Raw genomic sequence first — 23,336 nt, 5'->3', positions numbered from 1 at the left:
TTTTCGAGGTAGATTTTTGGGTCCTCATTTTTTTAATGAAATTTTGACTGCCCAAGATTATGTAAATATTTTACAAACATATGTTGCACCGTTTTTGGAAAATTTACCATTAGCGAGAGTTCGAAACACGTATTATCAGCAAGACGGTTGTCCTTCGCACAACGCACGAATTACGACTGATTTTTTAAATCAAGAATTTCGGGATCATTGAATTGGTACTAGGGGACCTATATTGTGGCCTGCTAACGCCTTAAATTTTTTTTATGGGGGAGATTGAAGGATTTAGTTTTTAAAGGAAGAACTATCGAAACACGGGAAGAGTTGCAAGTAGCGACTAGGCAAGCTTTTCGTGCTATTAGACCTCTTGAGCTTATAAACGCTTGTAAATCAGTTAGAAAAAGGTGTTTATTATGTATTCGAGAAGCAGGTGTTCAGTTTAAACACCTACTTTGAAAAAAATGGTTCTAGTTTGTAATATTAGTTTATAATTATTATTAAACTCTGTAAATATGCCTAGAAATTATTGTTAATTGCTTTATTTTTTTAAATATGTCGAAAAATATTAAGTTTATAATCTAAGTGAAGTAAATTTTTCCATAGCCTACTTCTATAAAAATTAAAAGACTTGGAAAATGGAAAAATGACAATGTAATATCGGAAATATCGGAAACAGCTAAAATGAGATATATGGTGTTATATATTTTTGAAAAGAGGATTTCAAGGGCTTTAAGAATTTATAAAAAATAATATGTGTTCCATAAGAAAAAAAAAATTTTGGAATATCAACTTTATGAGACACCCTGTATAAAAATATATAACATAAAGATATTTATCATTAAAAAGTACTTCGAGAAAGTGTTTTCAGAAGTCAATTATCTTTAATAGCAAAAAAGTTATGGCTAATTACCGAAATTGACCAAATTCAAGAAACGCCCCCTAGCGGCCAAACAGTTTGACATAGTAAAATTTTGATAACTTTAATTTTATTTTTACAAAATTTGAGCTCATGACATCTAAGTCAATTTTTTTCTATCTGTTCCAAAAATACGAGTTTTCTGTTACAACAGTCGAAATCGCACCACCCTGTACATCAATTATATACTGACTCATTAGTTAAATATCAACAAACTCAAGCCTTTAAAACAAACCCGCATTTCTTTAATACTAGAAATTGCATTGCACTGGCAATTCCTACGGTACAAAAAGCAACGGGTACCAACATTTTTTCCAATCTGACACCTAAAGTAATTAACATGCTCGCTAGAAATTTTATAAGCCTTTCAAAATCCAAAAAAAAGACAGAAATCAAAAAGTTTGTTTTAAACCTAAACTTGGAAAACTTTGAAAAATTATTAAAAACTGGCAGATTTCTATAATTGTTTTGAATTTAATAAAACAAGCAAAAGCCGCCATTAGGCTTACTCAACTAAAAACTTTTATTATTTGTCTCTCACTTCTAATGAAAAAAATCTTATCTTTTATAATTCAATCCTTTGATTGTTTTTTACATATTTTTTTTGTGATGTTTTTTATGTTATTTTTTTTTGGTTTTGTTTCTTTTTTATTATTAACATTCACGCACAGATCTGTGATCTAAATTGGGCTTAAATTTTATGTTATATAAGTTAATTGGCTATTGGTATGTGAAACATTCTTTAACTTTATTTAATTATGTTACATTTTTACATTACATTAAATATGATATTCGCGAAGTTTCCAATATCGCTACAGTTCTGTTAATAATAAACGTATTATCAAACGGCCGTGAAAAAGAATATTTTTCTTAGCTATGACTGTAATAGTTCAGTGACCTACTAATAATAGTGATATACCGCTTGATTTTTTTTCTTATTAGCTTGCAAATCATCAAATATTGATCTTCACTTTGGATTGTGTTTGGTTAAATTTGGTTTTGTTGGGCTGCACATGTACATATATGCTCAATACTAGCAGCTGGCAAAGTGAAACGAACCTAGAGAAATAGGTACAATGTCAGTCAATGATCGTTTAAGTGTTGGCCAATCAATGATAAGAACTTCATTGATCAGTCCAACTCCACTGTAAGATGCGACTTATACTTATAAGTCATTATACGCTATACGTTATAATGACTTATCATCATATCATAGTATAATGATCATTGACTTTTCGGCTAGCCAATAGGATATCATAATATCACACATGCGCATTGACGAGTTTTCCACTGTAAGAAACTTAAGCCAAATTCTCGCTTTCTTTAAAGTTTTATTACATTGCTTATGCGATGTTATCACTATTAAGTTTATAGTTTTTATTTGGATCGGTTAGGTTAAGAGATTTAGTTTACTAGATTTTGTTATTTTAGATTTTTTAACAGATTTTTTAATTATTTTTCCAGTATCGAATAAATGGCTTCATGAAGAAGGACAAGAATTCATAAGGCCTTGCACCAAAGAACGTCCACCAGAAGAACTGACCGCATAGATCTGATACACCAAATTTTAGAAAATAACTAATTTATTAATTGAGACTGGTTCCTAAAATACATTTTCAAATAATAATATATATGGTAGAAACGTCACAGTGAAAATTATGCTTGTGATGTTACGTTCTAGTAATGAATTAAACATGTATTTTAACTATTAGTATACATATATATAACTAACTTATATTTAAAATTACTTTTTATATTTATTATTGGAATGGAGAATCTCGGTTTTTTAATACATTTTTTAATGTAAATAAAACAACTTGAATAGAGCAAATTTTGTTTTTTTTTTCTAGTATTACTGCTAGAAAACGATTATTGTAAATATGTTAATTTAGGTATATATATTTTTAACATTTAAACGTAAATCGTAGATTTACAACTCATTATATTTAATTTTTCTTGGACAAAGGTTTTTTACATACTATATTATTATTATTTATTTAGATACATACACAATGAATGCAATAAGAAGAGTAAGCTTTACTTAGGAAGAAACATTTAGCCGAAAAATAGAATCTATTTATTTTTCATTTAGAGCAATACTAGCTTATAATTAAATTTGATTAATTTTTTTCATCAAACCCTTTAATATTTTTTCGACCTTTTAAGATGAGGTTGGTGCCTCCCTCTGAGGCTCGCCGATAGGAGCCCGGAGAACCTCCCACGGTGAGGCTTGAAGGACCGGAACCTCCCGATTTGACATCAATTTTCTTCGATTTTGATGGAGACCATAAGGCTGCCTTAAGATCAAAATTAATGGTTAATAATAGTTTTTTGGTATACATCTTGCGGCGGATCTATGTAAAGACTTCACAAAAAAAAACAAAAACTTATTAGATATTTATTAATAAATTTTAAAAATCAACGTTTGGTCTGTTTATAGGTCACGCCACTGCATTTAAATGGAATTATAATGTTTTAACAATCGTTAAAGATCATTTTAAGTATTTTAATCTTTGTATCTTTAACAATTACGAAAAAACACCATGTTAGTTTGAAATACTAATATTGTAACTAATAAAACATACTTATTACATATTTACAAACAAGTTAGAACAACATTTTTTTTCAATTTAAAAATTTTTGAGGATTGTTGAAATTAATTAACAAATTAATTTCTTAATAGATAAAGTCAAGTATAAGCTTTAAGTCACGAATATTTTGGACATTTTATAATATTTACGAGTAACAAAATACATTTTATTTTACATCTTAATAGCTTAATTACAGTAAATAGAATTGATAAAAGTGTTGAGAAAATTCTTTAGCTAATTTTAATTGAAGGTTGAAAAAGATGAGCTTTTATTTTTCTTTGAAGTAAAAACTATAGATCCAGAAATTATTTATTATATTAATTGTAAATTTATATATTTTTCTTATTATTTTATATTTCTATGCATTTTTCAATCTTCTAAGTTTTCTTTTATTGGTGAGAATCTTCTATGTACATATTCTTTCTTTTTAAATAAATACGTACTTTCTGCTTTTTTTTTTAAATTTTTGTTGTTTCTATTATTGCTATATATGGTCTTCCATAATTTAAATTTTTTAGGCATTTCATTTTCAAAGTAAGGGCTGGTAGGTCCGTTGAGAATACAACTCAAATTCCAACCAACATTCTATGAAGGCTTCTAATCTTTTTAAGAAGTAGCAAACTGTAATGGTTTATAATTTGTATTTGTGTTGTTGTTTAATATTTCTTTTTTTTATGGTTTATTTATTCACAAGTTCTGTCTTATGAATTTTTAATTTCTTATCTCTTTTTAACATTTTTATTATTAAAATAACACATTGACATACTCGTATTAGACTTTTTTTACCATTTATTTTTAAACTGAATTTTACTGACAGATATGCTTCCATCATTCAAATATTTAAAAGATATTTTTTTATTATCTTTTATTTTTTAGATTTTCTTCTGCTGCTTTCTTAATTTTATCGTACATTTGATAATTTACTGCTTACTTTCTTCTCTTTCTTAATAGTGATACGGAATGAGTTTTTTCATTATATCAAATAACTTTTAAATAGGTTTTACTTCCATCTTCTCACCAAAATAATTGTGAAAAAAAAATGGAAACAAATAATGAAATGAAATGAAAAAATAGGAACAACATGTCAGGTCCGGTAAGTAAGTAGTTCCTTACACATGTAATCATAAATGTAATAATAAATAAGTTTTTTTAAACGTTTTTTGCCCTGAAGGCAAGAAGCAAGTGCAACGTTTACGTGTTTAAGAACGATCTGATTATATGAGTTGTATCTACGAATGTAGAGTTCTGTATTGTGTGGTAAGTTGTGAAATGATTTTTATTAGATTTTTCTTTAAGCTAACAAGGTAAGAAGTGGCACAACCTGAAGGTTCAACAGATTCCACAACCCTTTGATTTTGCGATATACTGGTAGGCATTTATTTACGTTTGTGTAGCTTTTATGTCTATATCTATTAACTCATTATTATACTAGTCATTATATTCACACATTATAGTCATTATATTTATTTTATACATTATATGTATTAAGTAGTTAGTTTGTAAGCAATGTGTAATCAATGGAGTATGAAGTCTCATTTTCGTATGCAATATTGTGTGTTTTTAGCAGTTGTTTCTATACTACGGAGTGTACGATTGCAACTTCATTGTGTCTTTCCAGGTACTTATTGTTGACAAGCAAAGATAATGTGTTCTATTGTCTCAGAGTTGTTATTGCTCTTACTAAATTTGTTGCATTATTTATCATAAGTCCTTCGTGAGCTGTCATTTTTGTTCTTAGGTGTCTATTAATGTTTTCCACATCTGTGTGAGATAATTTAATAATTCTATAAAAAAGTATAAAGAATTGACGATTGCATAGCTGTTATGTGAATTGCTTTTTGCTTAACTCTAGTAGGTAGCCAAGGTATTCACATGGGTCTGTTGCCATGATTCCTACGGTAGACTTTGAATCTAGCAGCAGTCTCTCGCCTTTAGCAAGAGTGGTTGTCCCTCATGTATGTACATGAATCGTTTGACATTTATTAGCTTCTCATGTCTTTGCTGATGTTTCATTAGACCTGTAATTGTTTATTTGTAGTTGTCTATATTTTTAGCAGCCATCCATGTAAAGGAGATGGCTGATCATTTTTAGGTTGTTGGTTTTATTGTTAAAACCATATCCCGTCGATTTAAGTCTGTTCGCTAGGAGATTTAATGCAGGACAAGTTTAGAGTATTACTTCTTGATATGTGTTATAGCGACTATCGGCGATAATCCGATGCTCTGAATATTTTTGGAGAGCTTTGTCGATGTTCTTCCCTCTGCCGAAACTACCAGTGGAATTATAGACCTTATTCTACTGCCAGATTTGCTTCAACTCTAAAGCTAGGTTTTCATATTTTGTCGTGTTTCAATTTTGCTGAGGTTGTGAATTAATGGCACGTCGACATTAAGACCAGTTTTCCTGTTTTTATCGATAATGACGATGTCAGGTGTATTATAGTCAACTTTCCTCAATCTGTCAATATGGGTCGATCTCAGCACCATTGTGGGTATTTCTAAAACTGCCTGTGACTCGTACTTATATAATCATAATCCGTACCCATAATCCATAATGGTATAACCCGTAATCGTATTTATTTAGGGCGAACTGGTTTCAAGAAGACCATTTTTGAAAGCCAGTTTTTGGTGGCGATCTAGACAGATTATGTCTGCGAAGTGTAGATAACCTGCAATGATGAGTTCTATTGATTAACCCACTGTATTACATTTTCTTCGACTTCAAGTTAAAGACAGTGTTTCTCTATTTTGGATGGCCTTCATGAACTACCTGTTTATGTTGTTATTATTATTATTGTAACACACTATGAATTTGTCACAACAATACAAATTTTACTGAGAAACTTAATCTCGCAAAACATTTTTGACTTTTTAAGTTTATATTTGACCGGTAATAGAAAAATATATTTTACAATAATCCGATTTCAGAAAAACCTTAATTACTTTTTTGAATTTTGTAACATTTGCTGTTCTATCAAACTAGCTACTAACATGCAGACATGCATTGTGACAGTCTAGGAAAAGTTAGTTACAAAATTATTGAAAAAAATTTTTTTTCTAAATTTTAATTTAAATTTATGTTAGAAAAAAGTAAAATTATTCCAATTTTAAAAGTAGTAATGGTATAAAGATTGATATTGATTATTTGGAATACAAAAACACAATAAAAATTATTGGCTAAATTATAAAAAGAAATTTGGAGAGGTAAATTATATATTTGTATAAATTATTTACAAAAATATGTATTCCTTTAAATAAAATTTAATGATTTTTAATAATCGCTTCCAACATCTATTTGTCAGTTAGCAATATGTTTATACAACTTTATACCTATACTACCAAAAACTAAAAGCAATTTTTTAAAATTTAATATCAGCTATTTTGTCGTTTAACTTACCAATAAAAAATAGTATTTTCTCTATTTTTTTTAAATGCATTTTTCAAATAAAATCTTCCTTTTTCGCTATATTTTTAAAAATCAAATTTTATTTTGACACCAGTACATGCTAATTCGCTTGTAATATGTTTGAAACATTTAATAACATTTCTACTTTTAAATATAATATAATACTTTAATATATAGATTACAATAGTCATAAAATATATAACAAGTTTAAATATTTCTCAAAATAGGGAAAATTGTGTAGGTAGTGTTTTTATATGTTTAGGGTTCGACATAATAATGGACAAGTTTGTGCAAAGAGTGTTTACATACCCTGTGGGAGACAATCAATATTATATACAAAAAATATAAATAAACAAAAATAGTCTTTTTTTTGTTATATGATACTTAAATTATATAAAAAATACATCAAATGTGAAATATAAATACTTAGTTATTATTTTGATATGAATAGAAGATGCTCCACTTAATAATAATATTAAGAAGTTAAGCTTTAGTTTAGAAAAAAAAGTTTTCTAAATTGTAATAAATACATTAGGAAAATAGGTAAGAATATGTGAATCAAGTTTGAAAATATATTCAAGATATAAAAAATTATCTTGATCACTAGATCATTAGGAAATATTTTAGGTATATTATGCGTTACCTGTTAAAATACTCTATTTAAATGTGTCAATTAAAGCCATTAAAAATATGCCTTAAATTAGCAAATCCTTAAATTATTTTCCTCCATTTGATCTATTATCATCATAATTAACTTTCAAAATCTTTCTCTTATCACACTTTTAAAAGAGTCACAATGTACCCAAAGCATTTTGAAATAAAATCAATAAATAATACAAATACGTATAAGAGGAACATAGGGGGAACATCAAATGATTAAATGCAATATATATATGTAGCTATATAAATATTTAAATCTCGTAATTTCTGAATTTACTGACAACTTCGCTGTGAGCGTCTGAGCCTGCGCCCCAGGCAGCTCCGGTCTTGCCGCCCCAGTGGAGGTTTGCACCGCCCTCGGATGCCCTACGATGGGCGGCCGTAGTGGAGCCCAAACTAGATGGTCCTGAATTGCCTCCAGACTCTAGCATGCGGTCTTTGGTTTTCGGGGTTGTCCAGTGCATAGACTAAAAAATATGAAAATTTAAATATTTCCTTTAGACGAATGATTTGTCTTAATACGTTTTTGTAAACACCGAGAAACTAGTTGAAAAAACCGAAATTTACTTTACTGAACTGACAACTGACTACTATCGGCAATAGTATTCATAGTCGTTCTGACAAGTATATAAGGGACCGGCATCATTGACATCGCCGATATTAGTTAGTTGTCAGTTCGGTAAACAACTATTTAAATTTCGCGGCAATATTCAGAAATTTACTCCAGGGCGATGCGACTCCTTATATACTCCGCAGAACGCTGGATATTCGGAATCTTCTCGCCAACCTTCGAGATGTGATCCAACTGATCTTCTTGTAGAAATAGGAATCAACGATTTTTTCCAGAGAACGCCGTTGGGGAGTATAATACAATTACATGATTTCTATTAGCTATTAGAATGATCAGCCATGAGTTGATGAAATGTCATGTTCAACTCTGGTGGGATTTGCCACAGCTTAGCGTCTTTGTGGTTTCTAGAATAAGGAGTCAGTCGTCGATTAAAGTGAATGACTCAAGCTTTAACCTTCAGCGGCTTGTATGTTCTGTAAAGAACATCGTTATTGGCTTCCAGTACTTTGTATGGTCGATCCCAGAATATTTATGCTTCGGTGATAGAACCTTTCGTCTCTTAGAGTCATAGAGCCAAACCAAGTCACTAGTGTACCTCTGGTCTTTGTCATTGACGTCTTACGTATCTTTCATCCGATCGCTGGCATTTTGAAAGGAAATGCACACTTGATGAATGAGATCCATGCAGCTCACTGACGTAGTGAGTGACTTATTCGAGCTGGAAACTCGCCTATGCTTTCATCAATGGTTGATCATTAAGCCGGCAAAAACAAATAGGAAACCTATCGTAGTCTCTGTTGTGGCTAGAGACTACTTCGGCTATATATCGAACAATAGTCAACGCATTTCCTGCACCAGTCTCTTACGTCTGCCTTACTGTTGATCCAAAAAAAACCGTTCTCCCACTTTTCCCTGGGTCTTTGTTTTTTCTACGTGTACTCCTGACACACGGGCATATATTTACTCTAGCAACACCGAAATCTGACAATCAGGCATAACGATTTGCCTTCTTTCCTCCTTACCATCGTGAACAACGATTTTACACCTTAAGAGTCTATCTTCCAAAATTAGAGAGTACCATTGTGCCCAATATAACTTCACATTAACATAATACTTTGCAAATTCTTCCTAAGTTGACTTTTTCCCTTATTTTATATCTGGATATCGGGATCTTCCTGTTGGTCTCTTATATGATCCCTATTTTGCCAGGTATCATCGACGATGATGGTTCTTAACAACTGAGCCTCTTTCCCCTCTGCCCACTGACAATGTTTGAAGTCCTCTGGACAGAGATTTTAAGGATTGATAAGGCATCTGCATTTCCCTGGATTTGCTGGAATCATCTGCATTTTCATGGAACACCTGTTCGGTGTTCAGTATTAAAGTCAAACACCTTTAGCCTCTCTATCTATATTGCCACTTGATCCTCCGGATTTTTAAACTGAAGGAGCCATTTTAGAGCTACATGGTTAGTTCGCAGCAGGAACCTTTATAGAGGTACTTGTAGAAGTGCTCCATCGCCTTGACAACAGCTAGTAACTCTCGGCGAGTGAGGCAATAGTTGCGCTCTGGCTTGGACAGCGTCTTACTAAAATAGCTAATGACTTTTTTTTCTTGGCCATCCTGGATTCGGAACAACGCAGCTCCTATGCCCCCATCCCTAACGTCAGAATCCAGTACACATTTCCATCAGGTAGGGGATAGCTTAGGATAGGTACGCTTGTCAGAGCCTCTTTTAGGTGATCGAAGGTTTCCTGACAGTCTTGTACCATTGGTATTATTGTTCTCCTTTTGTCAGCCTCGTCAATGGTTACGCGATGTTATAAAAATCCTTCCACATAGCATCGGTAGTAGGTACATAATCCCCAGAATCTGCGTAGCTCATGCTTATCTTTGGGAACTGGACAATCTTTGACAGTTTGGACCTTTGCCTTGTCAACAGCAACTTCTTGTCTGGAAACGACATGACCCAGTTACTGCATAGCTTTTTGAAACCGATTACATTTCTTTGGACTCAACTTTAATCGAGAACTTCGTAGTGTCACGAACTTCTTTTAGATTTTTCATGCGGTTCTTAAACGATTTTCCTACCACAATATTATCTGTAAGATAAACCGGGCAGGACTTCCAGGAGATTCCTATGGTTGGGACCTTTGATGTGACACTCAAATTACGAGACAGTTTTACTATTAACCAAAACTTTTTTGTTTCGCTAACGATGTTAGCATCTTTGGGAGAAGATAAAAACTAAACTAAAATGGCCTTATATGATGTAACTAATAGAGCGGAAAATGTAATAAAGCATGTCCGAACAAATCTTAAACACTAACTAAACTATATAATTGACTATAAGGGATTGTTATCCCTTATAGTCAATTATAAGGATGTGGATCTTTATCCCTGTTAAGAATGTTTTTCTTGATTTTTGAATATTCTAATTTTCTATTGTTATTAAATGGTTTAAGTAATTTTAAGTTGTCTATCCCTACAAAGTAACTAGTATTTAAAACATGTTCAGCCAAACTTGACTTTCAACTCTTCCATATTTCACATAAGCTGCTTGTTCTTTGAATCTGATGTTAATTGATCTTCTGGTTTGTCCTATGTACTTTTTATCACAATCGTTGCAATTAATCTCATAGATCCCGAACTTTTTATTGGTCTTCATTTTATGTTGGGTTTCCTAAAAGATTTTATGACTTATTTTCATCTTTTTGAAATGTGGCAGAGTTTTTAAGATTAACTTTAAACCTATGTCTTCTAGTCAGCTTATCAATAATCTTATCGTCATAACCATTGACCCTAGCAATTGTTTTAATTGTTGCCTTTTCTTTATTAAATTTATTATTACTTAGTAAACATGAGACGATGTACCAAAACATACATGCAAGCCATTTTAGGTTGAAAACAACGCTTAGAGTCACTAATTATGTATCTAAAAGTATTTGTTTTTATTCTATGAATATCAAATTTTAACCTATTAATATTTTTGATAACAATATTATCTAAGAATGTAAGTTGGTTACTTGTTCGAAGGTAAATTTAATAGATAGAACAATTATTGAGTTGTTCTACAAAATTATCAATATTGCATTTGCTTTTATCGAACACGGCAAACTCATCATCAACATATCTTAACTAAACTCATGGAAAATATTGGAATGTATTTTTGACAATAATATAACAATTTTTTTTAGACATCAAGTCCAATCTTTTATAGTCAAATATATAGTTTAGTTAGTGTTTAAGATTTCTTCGCCCATACTTCATTGCATTTTCTTATAGTATATAAGACCATTTGTAAGTAGTCTTAGTTTAGTTTCAATTTTCCCCCAAAGATACATCGATGAAACACGTGTCGAGAGTACAAATAAAGAGTTTTGGTTAGTGGTAAAACTGTGTCGTAGTTTAATTCCGGGACAGTTCTCTTAAAATCGTTCCCATCAGCCGTTCAAAAGTGCAGGGGCATTGCACAGTCTATTTGGCATCACGTTAAATTGCCCTAAAAATTTGCCTAAAAAAGCACCTAGCGTGAAAGCTGTCTTTTCCCGATTTTCAGGGACTACCTTTACTTGCCAGTGTCCACTATTCAAATCCAACTTGAAAAAGATTTCCGATCCAGCCAGGATGTCCAAAGTGTCATCAATGCGAGGAAGAGGATTTCTACACTTTCTAACTTTCTGGTCACATTATTAAGCTTCTAAACTTCGTAAAATAATCGCAACGCACAATCTAGTCAAGGTGTCTTTTTTCTTTACTATCAGTGAATACCATGGACTGCTAGATACTTCTATGATCCTTACTTGACCATACTTTCAATAATTTTAATAGCTTTCTCTCTCTTGGCTAGTTCTTTCTTTGGTCTGGGCTTAGACTGGTCTTTGACGACTCTTCTAATTTTTTTGGAATAGCTTCCCGGTTGATGTCCTTAGCCGCAGCTTGTCGAAGTATTGCTGAAACTGCAGAGCAGTGTCTTAACTCCGCGTCCTTCTTTAACAGCGCAGGATAATGATTGACACTCATGACTCTTACGGACGTAATTCTTTCAGAGTTTCGTAATTCTTTGGGGTCTTTCCGACTACTATCCCTCGACCACCAGTCTCGTCATATATTGCAGATTCAGATATGACTGCTTCATATTCCGTGGTCTTGCTATCAACTTACCCCTTCAGAACAATCGCTCTCCGTTCTAGTATCAAAACTTATTCCGGAAGTATGACTCGAACGCTGTAAGCTTTCTTACGATGCAAAATAATTTCCGCAACGTTTATCTTCAGGACTCCCTGTTAGTTTAACTCGAAGCTCTTAGTGAACATTATGTTTGTTCCGATGATCACCTCATTCCCATCTCATCCACTATCACAGGATGTTTGAATGTGGCTTTTCCTATGGTGAACGTGACGTTTATTTCACCATGGACATTTGGTTGATCCCTCGTCGGTGTTCAAAGACGACATTTTAATTAGCCAAACTTACTTGGAACTATGTCGGGTCTTATCATTGTCTTTGTCGCACCTGTATACAGAAGCACAGTGCGGAGAATTCCACCCACACATGTTCCGACGAAATCACTGTTGCTATGGTGCTTCAGCAAGGAGACCTGGGCGGTATTTAATTTTAATCATGCTTGTTGAATACAGGTCGATTATTGAAAAGCGCAATTTTTTATAAAAGAGCTTTTTTTAAATGTTATAGCGTTTTTCCCATCCGTTAGGTGTGCATTAAAACTTTATGAATAGATCGTTTTAATCCACACCTAATAAAAGAGAAAAAATATCAATAAATAGAACCCAATTATTTTTGAACATTTTTTCAATAGACCATTTTAAGCAGCAAAAGAGCGGAGAAACTTAAGAGCTCTTTAATAAAAAACTCCACTTTTCCGTGAACGCATTTTTAAAGTTCAAAAGGAAACTAGATAAAATTTGTTAATAGAAGAGTCGACCCTTTCAATAATATTTCCCGAGAAACCTAATTGACGCTGCTATGCCTTCAATTTGCTCCTGAAGGGCTGAACTTTAATTGAGCTCAACGAAAATTGAATTCGTTTTAAATTTATTTAATGAAATATAGATAGGGACTTACCTGTTGTACATGGTCTTTCATTCCCAGCCATTGTTTATAACCCATAGAAATGCCACTGTTTCTCCATTTATCGTACAAAGCTTTTTTCTCAGGATTTATTAACGTATCCTTAGCTTCCTATAATGAAAAAAATATAGAAAGATTTATAAAAATTGGTGATTTTATCATTTCTAATAAGTATTTATTTAATACTTGATCTTTTTTGCAGTGAAAAATGGAAAAAACACGTCAATTTTATTTGTCAAAGGGACACTTTAAATGAATATACTAAAGTAAAAAACACACTTTAGTATATTCGATTTTATCTTGTTTTGATCTAAACAAGATAAGTTGCGTATATTTCCAATTTATTGCTTTGTTGTTCAGTTTACTGTCGAACGTTACTGTAAGAGGGTTATTTTATTTTTCAATAATAAGTAGTAAAGTGCAATGTGGTCTAAAAATAAGGGTTTATCCGACAAGGAACTCTACGAAATATTGATGCATTCTTCAGATGACGAGTGCGAAACCGAAATACCTTTGGAACAGGCATTTGGTGATTTGTCAGATGATGAGGACACCTCGGATGAAGAGCCTGAGATACATGACGGCAATCTTTCATTTTAAGAGTTAGAGGAAGAACAAATACATTTACCTGATCCATTAGAAGACGAAACAGTGAGCAATAAACAGTCGTACAATGTTGATAATCGCACTTGGTATACTGTTGCACATAAAACAGGAAAATCCAGAACATGTAATATCATGCAAGAAAATAAGGGTCTCACAGATAAAAGCAGAGATATAAATTCACTGTTTTAAGCTTTTCTTTTCTAATGATTTATTAGATATTGTTATAAAATACTCAAACAAAAAAGCTAAAGACTTCATAAACACCTAGAATGAAAGTTATGAAGTCAATTGATTGAGGTAGACACTACAGAATTTCTCGCTTTCCTTGGAATCCTTATTCTTACTGGTAGATTTTGAGAATCAAGAGAAAGTCTACGTAGTTTATGGTCGACTACAAACAATGCATTCACCAGGCCTATTTATCAGGCTACTATGTCCAGAAATAGGTTCACTGACATTTTACGTCACCTTCGTTTCGATGATCTATCTACAAGGGCTGAGAGAAAAAAGTAGGATAAACTTGCTCCGATTCGTGAGATCACTGAGATATTTGCTAAGAATTGCAGGAAATCTTACAATCCTTCAGCTTTTGGAGCTATTGGTGAGCAATTGGTAACTTTCCGGGGTCGTTGCTCATTCAAAGTTTACATACCAAGTAAACCTGGAAAATATGGTATAAAAGTATAGGCCCTTTGTGATGCTGAAAATTTTTATTGCTGTAATTTTGAAGTGTATTTAGGAAAAATAAATGGAATAGTAGAAAAGAATCAAGGACCTCGAGTTGTTAAAACTTTAGCAAGCCACTGGTATCGTAGTGAACGGAATATTACCACTGATAATTTTTTCACCGACATCACTTTAGCAGATCTTATGTCCTAGAATCTAACAATTGTGGGGACGGTCCGCAAAACTCCAAAGACCTGCCAAAGTGCTTACTGGATATTTGCAAAAGAGTAACGTATTCCTCACAGTCTTTTCACACGAAATCTTACTTTAATGTCCTACCTTACGAAACCCAAAAAATTTGTGGTACTGCTATCTTCAATACATCACCCACATGATATTGCGGGGCAGGATTTGAAATTTAAACCTGATATAATAACCTCCTATAATGAGACAAAAAGTGGCGTCGATTGCTTGGATAAAATTGTACGTGAGTACTCTTCCAAGAGATGCACAAGAAGATTATTACTACGTTTATTTTTTAATTGGCTTGATGTCGCTTCATATAATGCCTTTGTCATCTAGATTACAAAAAACCCAGACTGGAAAAGTTCCAATGGTAACTTGAAAATAAGAAGGAAAGTTTTTTTAGAAGAACTAGGTAACATGTTGACCCATGATAATATTGTTCAGCGAGCAGAAAAAAATCATGAGGATGGATGGTAGAGGGTTTTCCGCAGCTACATGTCAAGCTATTGAAACTACGGGTGTTCCAGTAAAAAATAAGCAGTCCAATCCCTACGCGGGCGCAAAAAGATGTAGATGTTTTTAGTGCCGGGGAAATGATAACAAATATTCCACAAAATGTGACAAGTGTTAAAAATTTGTTTGTCCCACACACTCAGAAATTAAAATGTATAAAACAGTAGTATGCTCCTATTGTTTAAAAGACGAGTATGGAGAATAAGAACTAATGTAATTTTTTAGACAAATAAAAGTAAATATTTAGTTTGTTATTCTTTTTCGTCTTTTAAGTTTTTTTGGTATATGTATTTAGAATAAAAAGTTTTAGTTGTTTATTTTTGTAATAAACGTAAAGCAAAATATAGAAACATCTTTTATTATGATTCCCATATTTTTTCAAATAAAAATTTTACAAAAAAGAGTCAATTTTGACTCGGTTTTGGGATTCAAAAAAATAGTTAATGAAAGTGTTGTCCATTTTCCCGTAACCGATAATAAAGTTTTCTTTCGAATTCCTCCACATTTTGGAAAACTTGAGAATACCAGGAATTGACCGGCATTCTACTGTAATTTGTGTTTTAAAATTACCAATATCAGCAGCTTGTGTTTTATAGGCGAGGATTTAAATTGACTCCAAAAAAAGAAGTCTAATGTAAAATTCGGTGATCTTGGAAGCTATTTATTTGGTAATCTTCTGCCAATCCACGCGTTCGAGGACTCTTCGTCCAAGGAAAGCTGTTGGACCGGATCGTTACAGGTTAAAAAATTCTCGTGTAAAACTAAATTACCGTCTGTATCGAGTTGAGTTTTTTTCTTTTAAGATGATGTATATGTTAGATATTGTATATGTTCTTCTCGAACCATATGCGGATTTTCGTCAAAAAAATTTATATTCATCGCTGAAACAGATATTTAGCAGAATATTAGGAATAGTGTTGTCTTGATAAATCATAATTTTACAAAGCTATTCTTTTATCAAAATTATCGTCGTATCGTCGTACTATTCTTGAAATATCTGATATCTGAAAAAGCTGGTGGGCTCTGCACCAAATAATCTTAAAACCTCAATTTGAGTAGCTTCATTCATCACTATTGAGTTATTTTTTCCATTACTCACCGAATCAATTTCGGAGCACTTTGCCAACAAATCTAGCACATGTCGATAACCAACTTTACGCTTTCGATTTCTTTCATTGAAAATCAATGCCGTCCTAAGTGCGCACTTTTAAACCTCCTCATAAATGAAAATAATTTAAGTTTTTTCCTGATGAAAATTAACCATTCTCCCATTATAAAAGTGTCACTAAATAGCCCAACAAACAAAAGCGAATAAATAATAGTATTCATATATTAACTATATACTAAAATAAGTAACATCAAAGTTTTACTAGATTACTTTTTGATGAACGCTTTTCGATGTTGGTTTGCCAGCTATTCGAATTTGAGAAAGAAAGTTTAATGTTTATGATGTTTTGTAATTGTTTCTGTAACCTCTAAATAAAAACCAACAAAGTAGGATACTACTTGAATTAAACGCTCTTTCCAACGATGTGCCACTTAACCCCTATTCGCTGCCAAGGGGTCGAAACAAGAAGAACTGCCGAACATTTAAAGTGGGGCACACTTGCAAATAAATTGACGTGGCTTTTCGATTTTTCATCTTTTTAACTTTAAAAGCTAATGAGAATGTGAAGGTGATGAAGATGTTACAGCAAGAGTATGCACCTAAAAAACAAATAGGCCCGTCATGTATAAGAGTATTTGGGTAAGTATTACAGATCTTCAGTTTTAGATTAAACTTTGGAAAATTCGGTAGGATGATAATCAAAGCGATAGGGATTGTAATTAATACTAGGATATAGCAGAATTCCATATATTATTTTTCTAGATTTTTCATTGTTATTAAATTTACGATTTATCAACTTTTCACTTACATTCAACAGTTGAAACTTTTCTTCCATATCTTTGTCACCGGAATGTTTGTCTGGATGGCACTGCAAGGCCCGAATCTTGTATTCCTGATTGATCTGCTCCGTCTGAAATAAATTAATATAATTATTACGATAAACCAGAATTCAAAATTAAAAGAGTATAACCTTCGAAATATGTATATAAAATTAGGTGATTAACTTTTAATCCGTTTACTATTTAGGTTCATAAAAGATCTCTAAAAATAAACAAAACCTATTTATAAGGTAGAAATCCATTAGTTCAATGATTTATGACTAATATGCTTGCTTTATGCCAATAACCGTGAATTCTGGATATTTCACAGGTACTTTCGCAACAGCCTTGAATTACGATTTTGAGAATTGCGAAAAGGTTTTCCATAAAATGTTTACACCATTAGGTGTAGTAAAAATAATTTATTTTCTACAGTTTGCCATAAATTAATAAGTACAGTATTTCCTTTCAGTCAGTAATAGAGTCTAATACTAAACTTCTATTTTTCAGTTGCGTGGAAAGAGGAACATGCTATCCCTCTATCCGGAGCTAAAAACACTTTCATCTGCGCTTTGTATATCACCTACACTTTCAAAGGTACTTAAAAATATTATGGAAAAACAAATCAAATAATTTTTACAGCAGTATAATATTTTGCCAGAGCATCCATTCGGCTTGATAGCTGTAAAAAGCGCACTTAACCAATGATATTCTTAAAGTAATATATAAAAGTGAAATAACTGCTCTAGTTTTTTCGATTTCTGTAAGGCGTTTGATATACTTAATCATGTACTTTTAATCTTAATTCTACAATATACAGGATTTTCAAAGTTAATTTGGCACTATTACTTCTTTAATATTGTAGCTAAAGTGGGTTAAATAGATAAATTAGTAGTATTCTTTTCGCTGATTAACATAGTAAAAATGGAATAAAAATCGAACAATGCGTCGGCCAGTTATAGCGTTCCATTCTTTAATTTTTTTAATGCTGGACTAAGTATGCAAAATTTTCAATCGATAGTAAATTGAATTTTATACAAAAGTTGTCGTATGACCTTTTACCTTAAAATTAAAAATTAATAAGCAATTTATATTTTCTTATTATTAAAAAAGAAGATGCTTAGCCGAAGATTTTCAAAAGTATTACAACGCTTCTTATACACAACATCTTTTAAATAGCCCCAAAAGAAAAAATCCGTAGGCGTTAGGTCAGACGATCGAGGAGGCATACGAATAGCTAGTTGATAAAAAATTATCATTAAAATTTCCAGTCAATGCGCCTGAATAAAATATAACATCTACAATTTTTGGGCCGATTAAGTGACACCAACTCTACACATTAAAGCATCTCTGCGGATTAGAGGGCTGGAAGTTCATCGGATTTTCTTGACTCAAAAAGTGGGTATTTTACAGAAACAATGTAAGATAACTTTTTAAAGAGACCAATCTGGCAAACCCTCGTGCAAAGTTTCAAAAAATTTTAATAAGAGAATCTTGAATTATTCAATTAAATGTAATTGCAAAATTAGCAAATTTTCGGTTCAGGTAAAACCAGACACCAGCCACCAGCAAACAATTTGTTATAAAGCTTTGTCAATACAAGAAATACGCCGAATACAAGAAATGTTTTTTTTTTCATTTTATCAATCTCACAACCATACATTCAAAGTAAGACATGTTAACATTACATTTAATATAACGATGAAGTTAAACCAATAACAATTATTATTATCGATTATTAAAAAAATAATTTTATCATACTTAGAATTTAATTAAACCAATAGCAGTATCTGAAATACTTTCAATTTATTTTCCCATCAAGCCTATCTGGTCCATTTCAACCATTAAACCTATTGTTAGTAAATTCGAGTCCAAAGACATTGCAATAAATAATTGTGAATTCAGAAGATCGAAAATAGATCCGAAAAAAGAGAGAACAGAACTTTTAATATTTTACTAAGTGTGTAAAACTAAAATAAAATAAAATACAATAACTTTCTTTAAAATAATAGAGAATTACATAAAAACATCAATTAATCAAATGTTCAAACAACCCTCCATTAACAGTTAAACAATATTCTAACCGATCATAGAATTCATTCACAAGGCGGGTCCAATTTGATTTTGAAATAAGTCCAAATAGGTTTCAGCTGTTAGGTTATAGTCCATAAAGAAGGGTCCAATGATATAGTGTCCGATAATTCCCACGAATACATTTGTTTTTTGGGGATATTGTGTCCGAGTATGAACAAAGCGATGTTCATTTTCTTGGCTCCAATACCGGCAATTCTGAACATTTGGTTCATTGTTGAGGGTAAATGTATATTCATCGGTAAAACAAATATTTCTTAAAAAATTCCCATCATTATTTGCTCTTTTCATCATTTCAAAACAAAATGCCATTCTTCGCTCTTCATCTGCTTCCTGCAGATCTTGATGTTTTTCGAATTTATACGAATAATATTTGTGTTTTTTTTAAAGTACGCAATACTGTTGTATGATGTTTATTTACCTCTTGCCCAAGAACCCTCATACTAACCGTCTTGTTTTCCTCCACACTCAGTAGAATATTCTATTATATCTCTGTTCTTTCTTTCTTCGGCTCTATTTTCGATATCCTGAGTTGAACACTTACAATTATTTATTTCGGTACCTTTGGACTCGAACTTATTGACAATACGTTTAATAGTTGAAATGGACGAAATGGGCTTGGTGGGGAAATAAACTGAAAACATTTCAGAATTCAGATACTGCTTTAAAACTGTTTCTGCATAATGCCACTTAATTATTGCTAAGATGAATAATTCATACTTGTTTTCAAATATCGACTGTCACTGATTTATTGACACTTTTCCTCACGTCAGTGACAATATTCATTTTACTGGTGCCCGTTTGGTTTTACCTGAACCGAAAATTTGCTAATTTTGAAATTACATTTAATTGAATAATTCAAGATTCGCGTATTAAAATATTTTGAAACTTTGCACAAGGGTTTGCCAGATTGGTCTCTTTAAAAAGTTATCTTACATTTTTTCTATAAAATGTACAGGGAAGCCAATAATTGACCCCCTTAAAATTTACATGGGTTTTCCTATGTTCCGCTCGGCGACGCACCACCCGGTATACGTTCAACAAATAAAATTAAAAAAAAAAAAACTACCCGTTATCGGGAATAAAAACAATAGTTGTTGACCTACATGCATTTTTCTTGGAGATAAAGACTTCCCCATTTTGTAATCTTTATTAAACATATCCCTGTTAGAAAAACTTGCTTCATTGCTCCAAAGAATTAAACTAGAAGAATACACCTTTCTTGATCTCCTGCACAAGCGTCTGTGTAGATATGTACCTATAGGGAACAAACTTATACTTTTTTAAAATGCTGTGAATGGTTCCCAAGAGTAATCCACTTTCTTGCACTAAATTATCAAGTGAATTAGTCGGATGAGCTTTATGGTAAGCAAAGACATCAATTTTAGTCAGTTTATTTTGAATTGTTTCTTGGTTCTAGTTTCTTAAATACATTAACATTTTATCTAAACTTAGGTAATAGAAGCAAAAAATACCTTCGGTCTAGTAAGTTATATGGAAAAGAAAGCAGTATAATGTTCACGAGCTCGATATATCGTTTCTTTAAAAACCCAAACTTTAAGTTATTTACTGAAGCAATTCAAATTATCGCTTTAATATTGATGACATTTATGAAACAAACAACCATTTTATATGAAATCAGAACCATCTTTGATATTTTAAAAAACTGTCAATTTCATAGTTATTTTTGATTTTAGGATGAAAGCTCATATTTACTTATTCTTACAATTCAATTTATTATTGATTGAAAATATTGCATACTGGGTGTCCTATTAAAAACTTACAAGTCGCCAATGCAATGCGCGATTTTTATTTAATTTTTGCTATCGTAATCAGCGGAGGAATACTACTAGTATGCATATTTACCCCGACTTTGTAGCTCCAATAATAACGAAGTTAGCAATAGTGCCAACTTAACGAAATTTTTATTGTTTCATAAAATCGTTTTCAACGAACAGAACACAGAATATAGTGTATAATAAACAATATTTTGAATTTAGTCTTATTACTAATATTGTGCCGCCAATGTAGAATAATTAGCCCTTTACTTCATAAAACTTAAACTCTAAGTTTTTATTTATGTATTAAAAATTGAAAGTTATTCTTTTAAAATTGCATATATTAATTTTGGTTATTACATCTGTTAATAATGTGCTTAAACCTAATCCCAATAAATCATCTCTTTTAGTTTTTGCTAACGATAACTAAGTTTTTTTTTTGCAAGAAGTAACAAGTTGTAAGAATTCATACAATGAATGTAATATGGACTTCACGCATATACGTTTAAGCCAAATATTTACATATATACATTTTCTTGTGCATACTTTTTCCCATATTAGATCGATCTGATGATTAAAAGGAAAAAAATCGTGTCTAAATAAATGTATAAAAGAGTGCCGCCTCGCAGATTTTCGAAGAACTAATATATATTTTTTTTTTATAATTCATTTAGTCACGAAAAGCCTCTATATAATTTTTTAGTATTTAAACTAAATCGGACATTACAAACGACCATGCCAAGTCTGGGACTCGAACCGAGGGCCATACGACTACGAGGCAGGTATATACCTACCGCGCTGCCGGAGCCGGCACTAATATTTTTAGTTTATTTTTTTAAACAAAGATTCATTTAAACACAAGTTTTCTCAACTCGCTTAAGGCAATGGGAATTTCGGCGATTTTTGTAATTTTAATTTTGTATTGGTTAAATTTTTTTTAATAACTTTAGTTTGAGTTATGATATCTGAATGCGGTTTTCACAACACAAGTTCGAAACTCCAGCCCATGGACCAGGGAGTAACACATTCTTTAAATTGTAATTACAAAAAAAATGTTCTTATGAAAATGTTAAATGCAATGGACACAAACAAAAAAATGTCTATAGACCTTTTAGATGCCATAATTGTTGTTTATATAATTTTGGCAAAAAGTTTTTTAAGCATGGGGGATTTTCAAGAAGGGAGTTTGAATATGAGTCAGATGATGACATATTGAATCAATGGTTGAAAAAGCATCAGTTAGAAGAATCGGAACCTGATTCAGATGTGGACACAAAAAGGAACAAGAAAAGGAGAAATTTCCTAATTACAATTTTAGCAAATAGGCGGAAATCGATAATGATATGGTTACAAGAGAAATTTTAATGGATGATGAAATTATGGAGTCAATAATTCAAATATGGTTCTAAGCAATGAAGAGGAGGAAGGACTTGATGAAGATGATTCTATTAAAAATACTATTGTAGCCGTTCCATTTGTTTCTGAAATAATAATAAAAATTTTAAAAATTCGTAAGTTTTTGTAGCCACGGCAAGTACCTTAGCATATATGATCTTCTTTTTGTAATCTTGAAAACTACATGAATATCATTTATTTTTGTAACAGGTATATTACTCAATCAAAAATTACTGATCACATAAGATAATTTAGGAGTTGTGATTTTTTATTTGTGTTTTCGATTAACAATATATTACCGTTCAATTTCTCATTAAATACATATTTATAATATAAGAATTTAGACATTAGTTTTTGGTAATATGTATTTCTATATACTGTATACAGGGTGATTTTTATAAGAAGGTCATGCTTTTGGGGGATGATAGGGGACATTTAAATATAACTTTTGATATAAGACACTATGGGTCGGAAATGCCTCAGAAGCAAAATACAGAGGGTTAAAGTTTTTAAAAATATTAAGAAATTAATTTTCAGTTTTTTGACTGTTTAAGATATCGGTGTTAAATTTTCTCAATAAAGCTACCTAATAAAGATGCTTTAAACGTAAAAAGTAAATGTTTTAGTTTCAATCAGTGGCATAGATCAGATAGGCATTAGAGTAATTTTTTAATAAAAAAAATAGTACGCCACTGATAATCAAAAATTTTAAGAATCCTTGGTTTATTTAACAGAAAAAAAGGTATCCTGCATCTTTTTCCCTAAAGGCACCATTTTAGCAGAATTTAAAAATAAATAACTTTAATAAAAACTAAGGAAAAAAAAATTATTGGATAACGTTAAAAAAATACTGAATAATAAATATTAATAATTAATTTAAAAG

The 23,336-nt window shown here is 31.5% G+C and overlaps 2 protein-coding genes across 4 annotated transcripts in view; one reads left to right on the top strand and one right to left on the bottom strand.

The window, feature by feature from the left end:
* LOC126734709 (prolyl 4-hydroxylase subunit alpha-1) overlaps positions 1 to 2,744 on the top strand; it is a 69,560-nt gene extending 66,816 nt beyond the window's left edge. For both annotated transcript variants that reach the window (XM_050438427.1, XM_050438426.1), the window contains exon 11: positions 2,378 to 2,744. In XM_050438427.1, the coding sequence (XP_050294384.1) occupies positions 2,378 to 2,463 (86 nt within the window). In that variant the 3' untranslated portion in view covers positions 2,464 to 2,744. The remainder of the gene's footprint in view (positions 1 to 2,377) is intronic.
* A 105-nt stretch (positions 2,745 to 2,849) lies between these two features.
* Positions 2,850 to 23,336, bottom strand: part of LOC126734711 (J domain-containing protein) — a 37,831-nt gene continuing 17,344 nt past the window's right edge. The window contains exons 2-5 of one of the 2 annotated variants that reach the window (XM_050438429.1): positions 17,180 to 17,281; positions 13,227 to 13,343; positions 7,852 to 8,037; positions 2,850 to 3,210 (exon numbers count right to left, since the gene is read on the bottom strand). In XM_050438429.1, the coding sequence (XP_050294386.1) occupies positions 3,034 to 3,210; positions 7,852 to 8,037; positions 13,227 to 13,343; positions 17,180 to 17,281 (582 nt within the window). In that variant the 3' untranslated portion in view covers positions 2,850 to 3,033. Of the gene's footprint in view, positions 3,211 to 6,970; positions 8,038 to 13,226; positions 13,344 to 17,179; positions 17,282 to 23,336 lie in introns of those variants that run through there. The other variant, XM_050438430.1, reaches the window with a different exon arrangement.

The sequence above is a fragment of the Anthonomus grandis genome, chromosome 3 (assembly GCF_022605725.1).
Source record: "Anthonomus grandis grandis chromosome 3, icAntGran1.3, whole genome shotgun sequence".
NCBI lineage: Eukaryota > Metazoa > Arthropoda > Insecta > Coleoptera > Curculionidae > Anthonomus > Anthonomus grandis.
The sequence above is the reverse complement of the archived record's forward strand: the minus strand, read 5'-3'. Positions and strand labels throughout refer to the sequence as shown.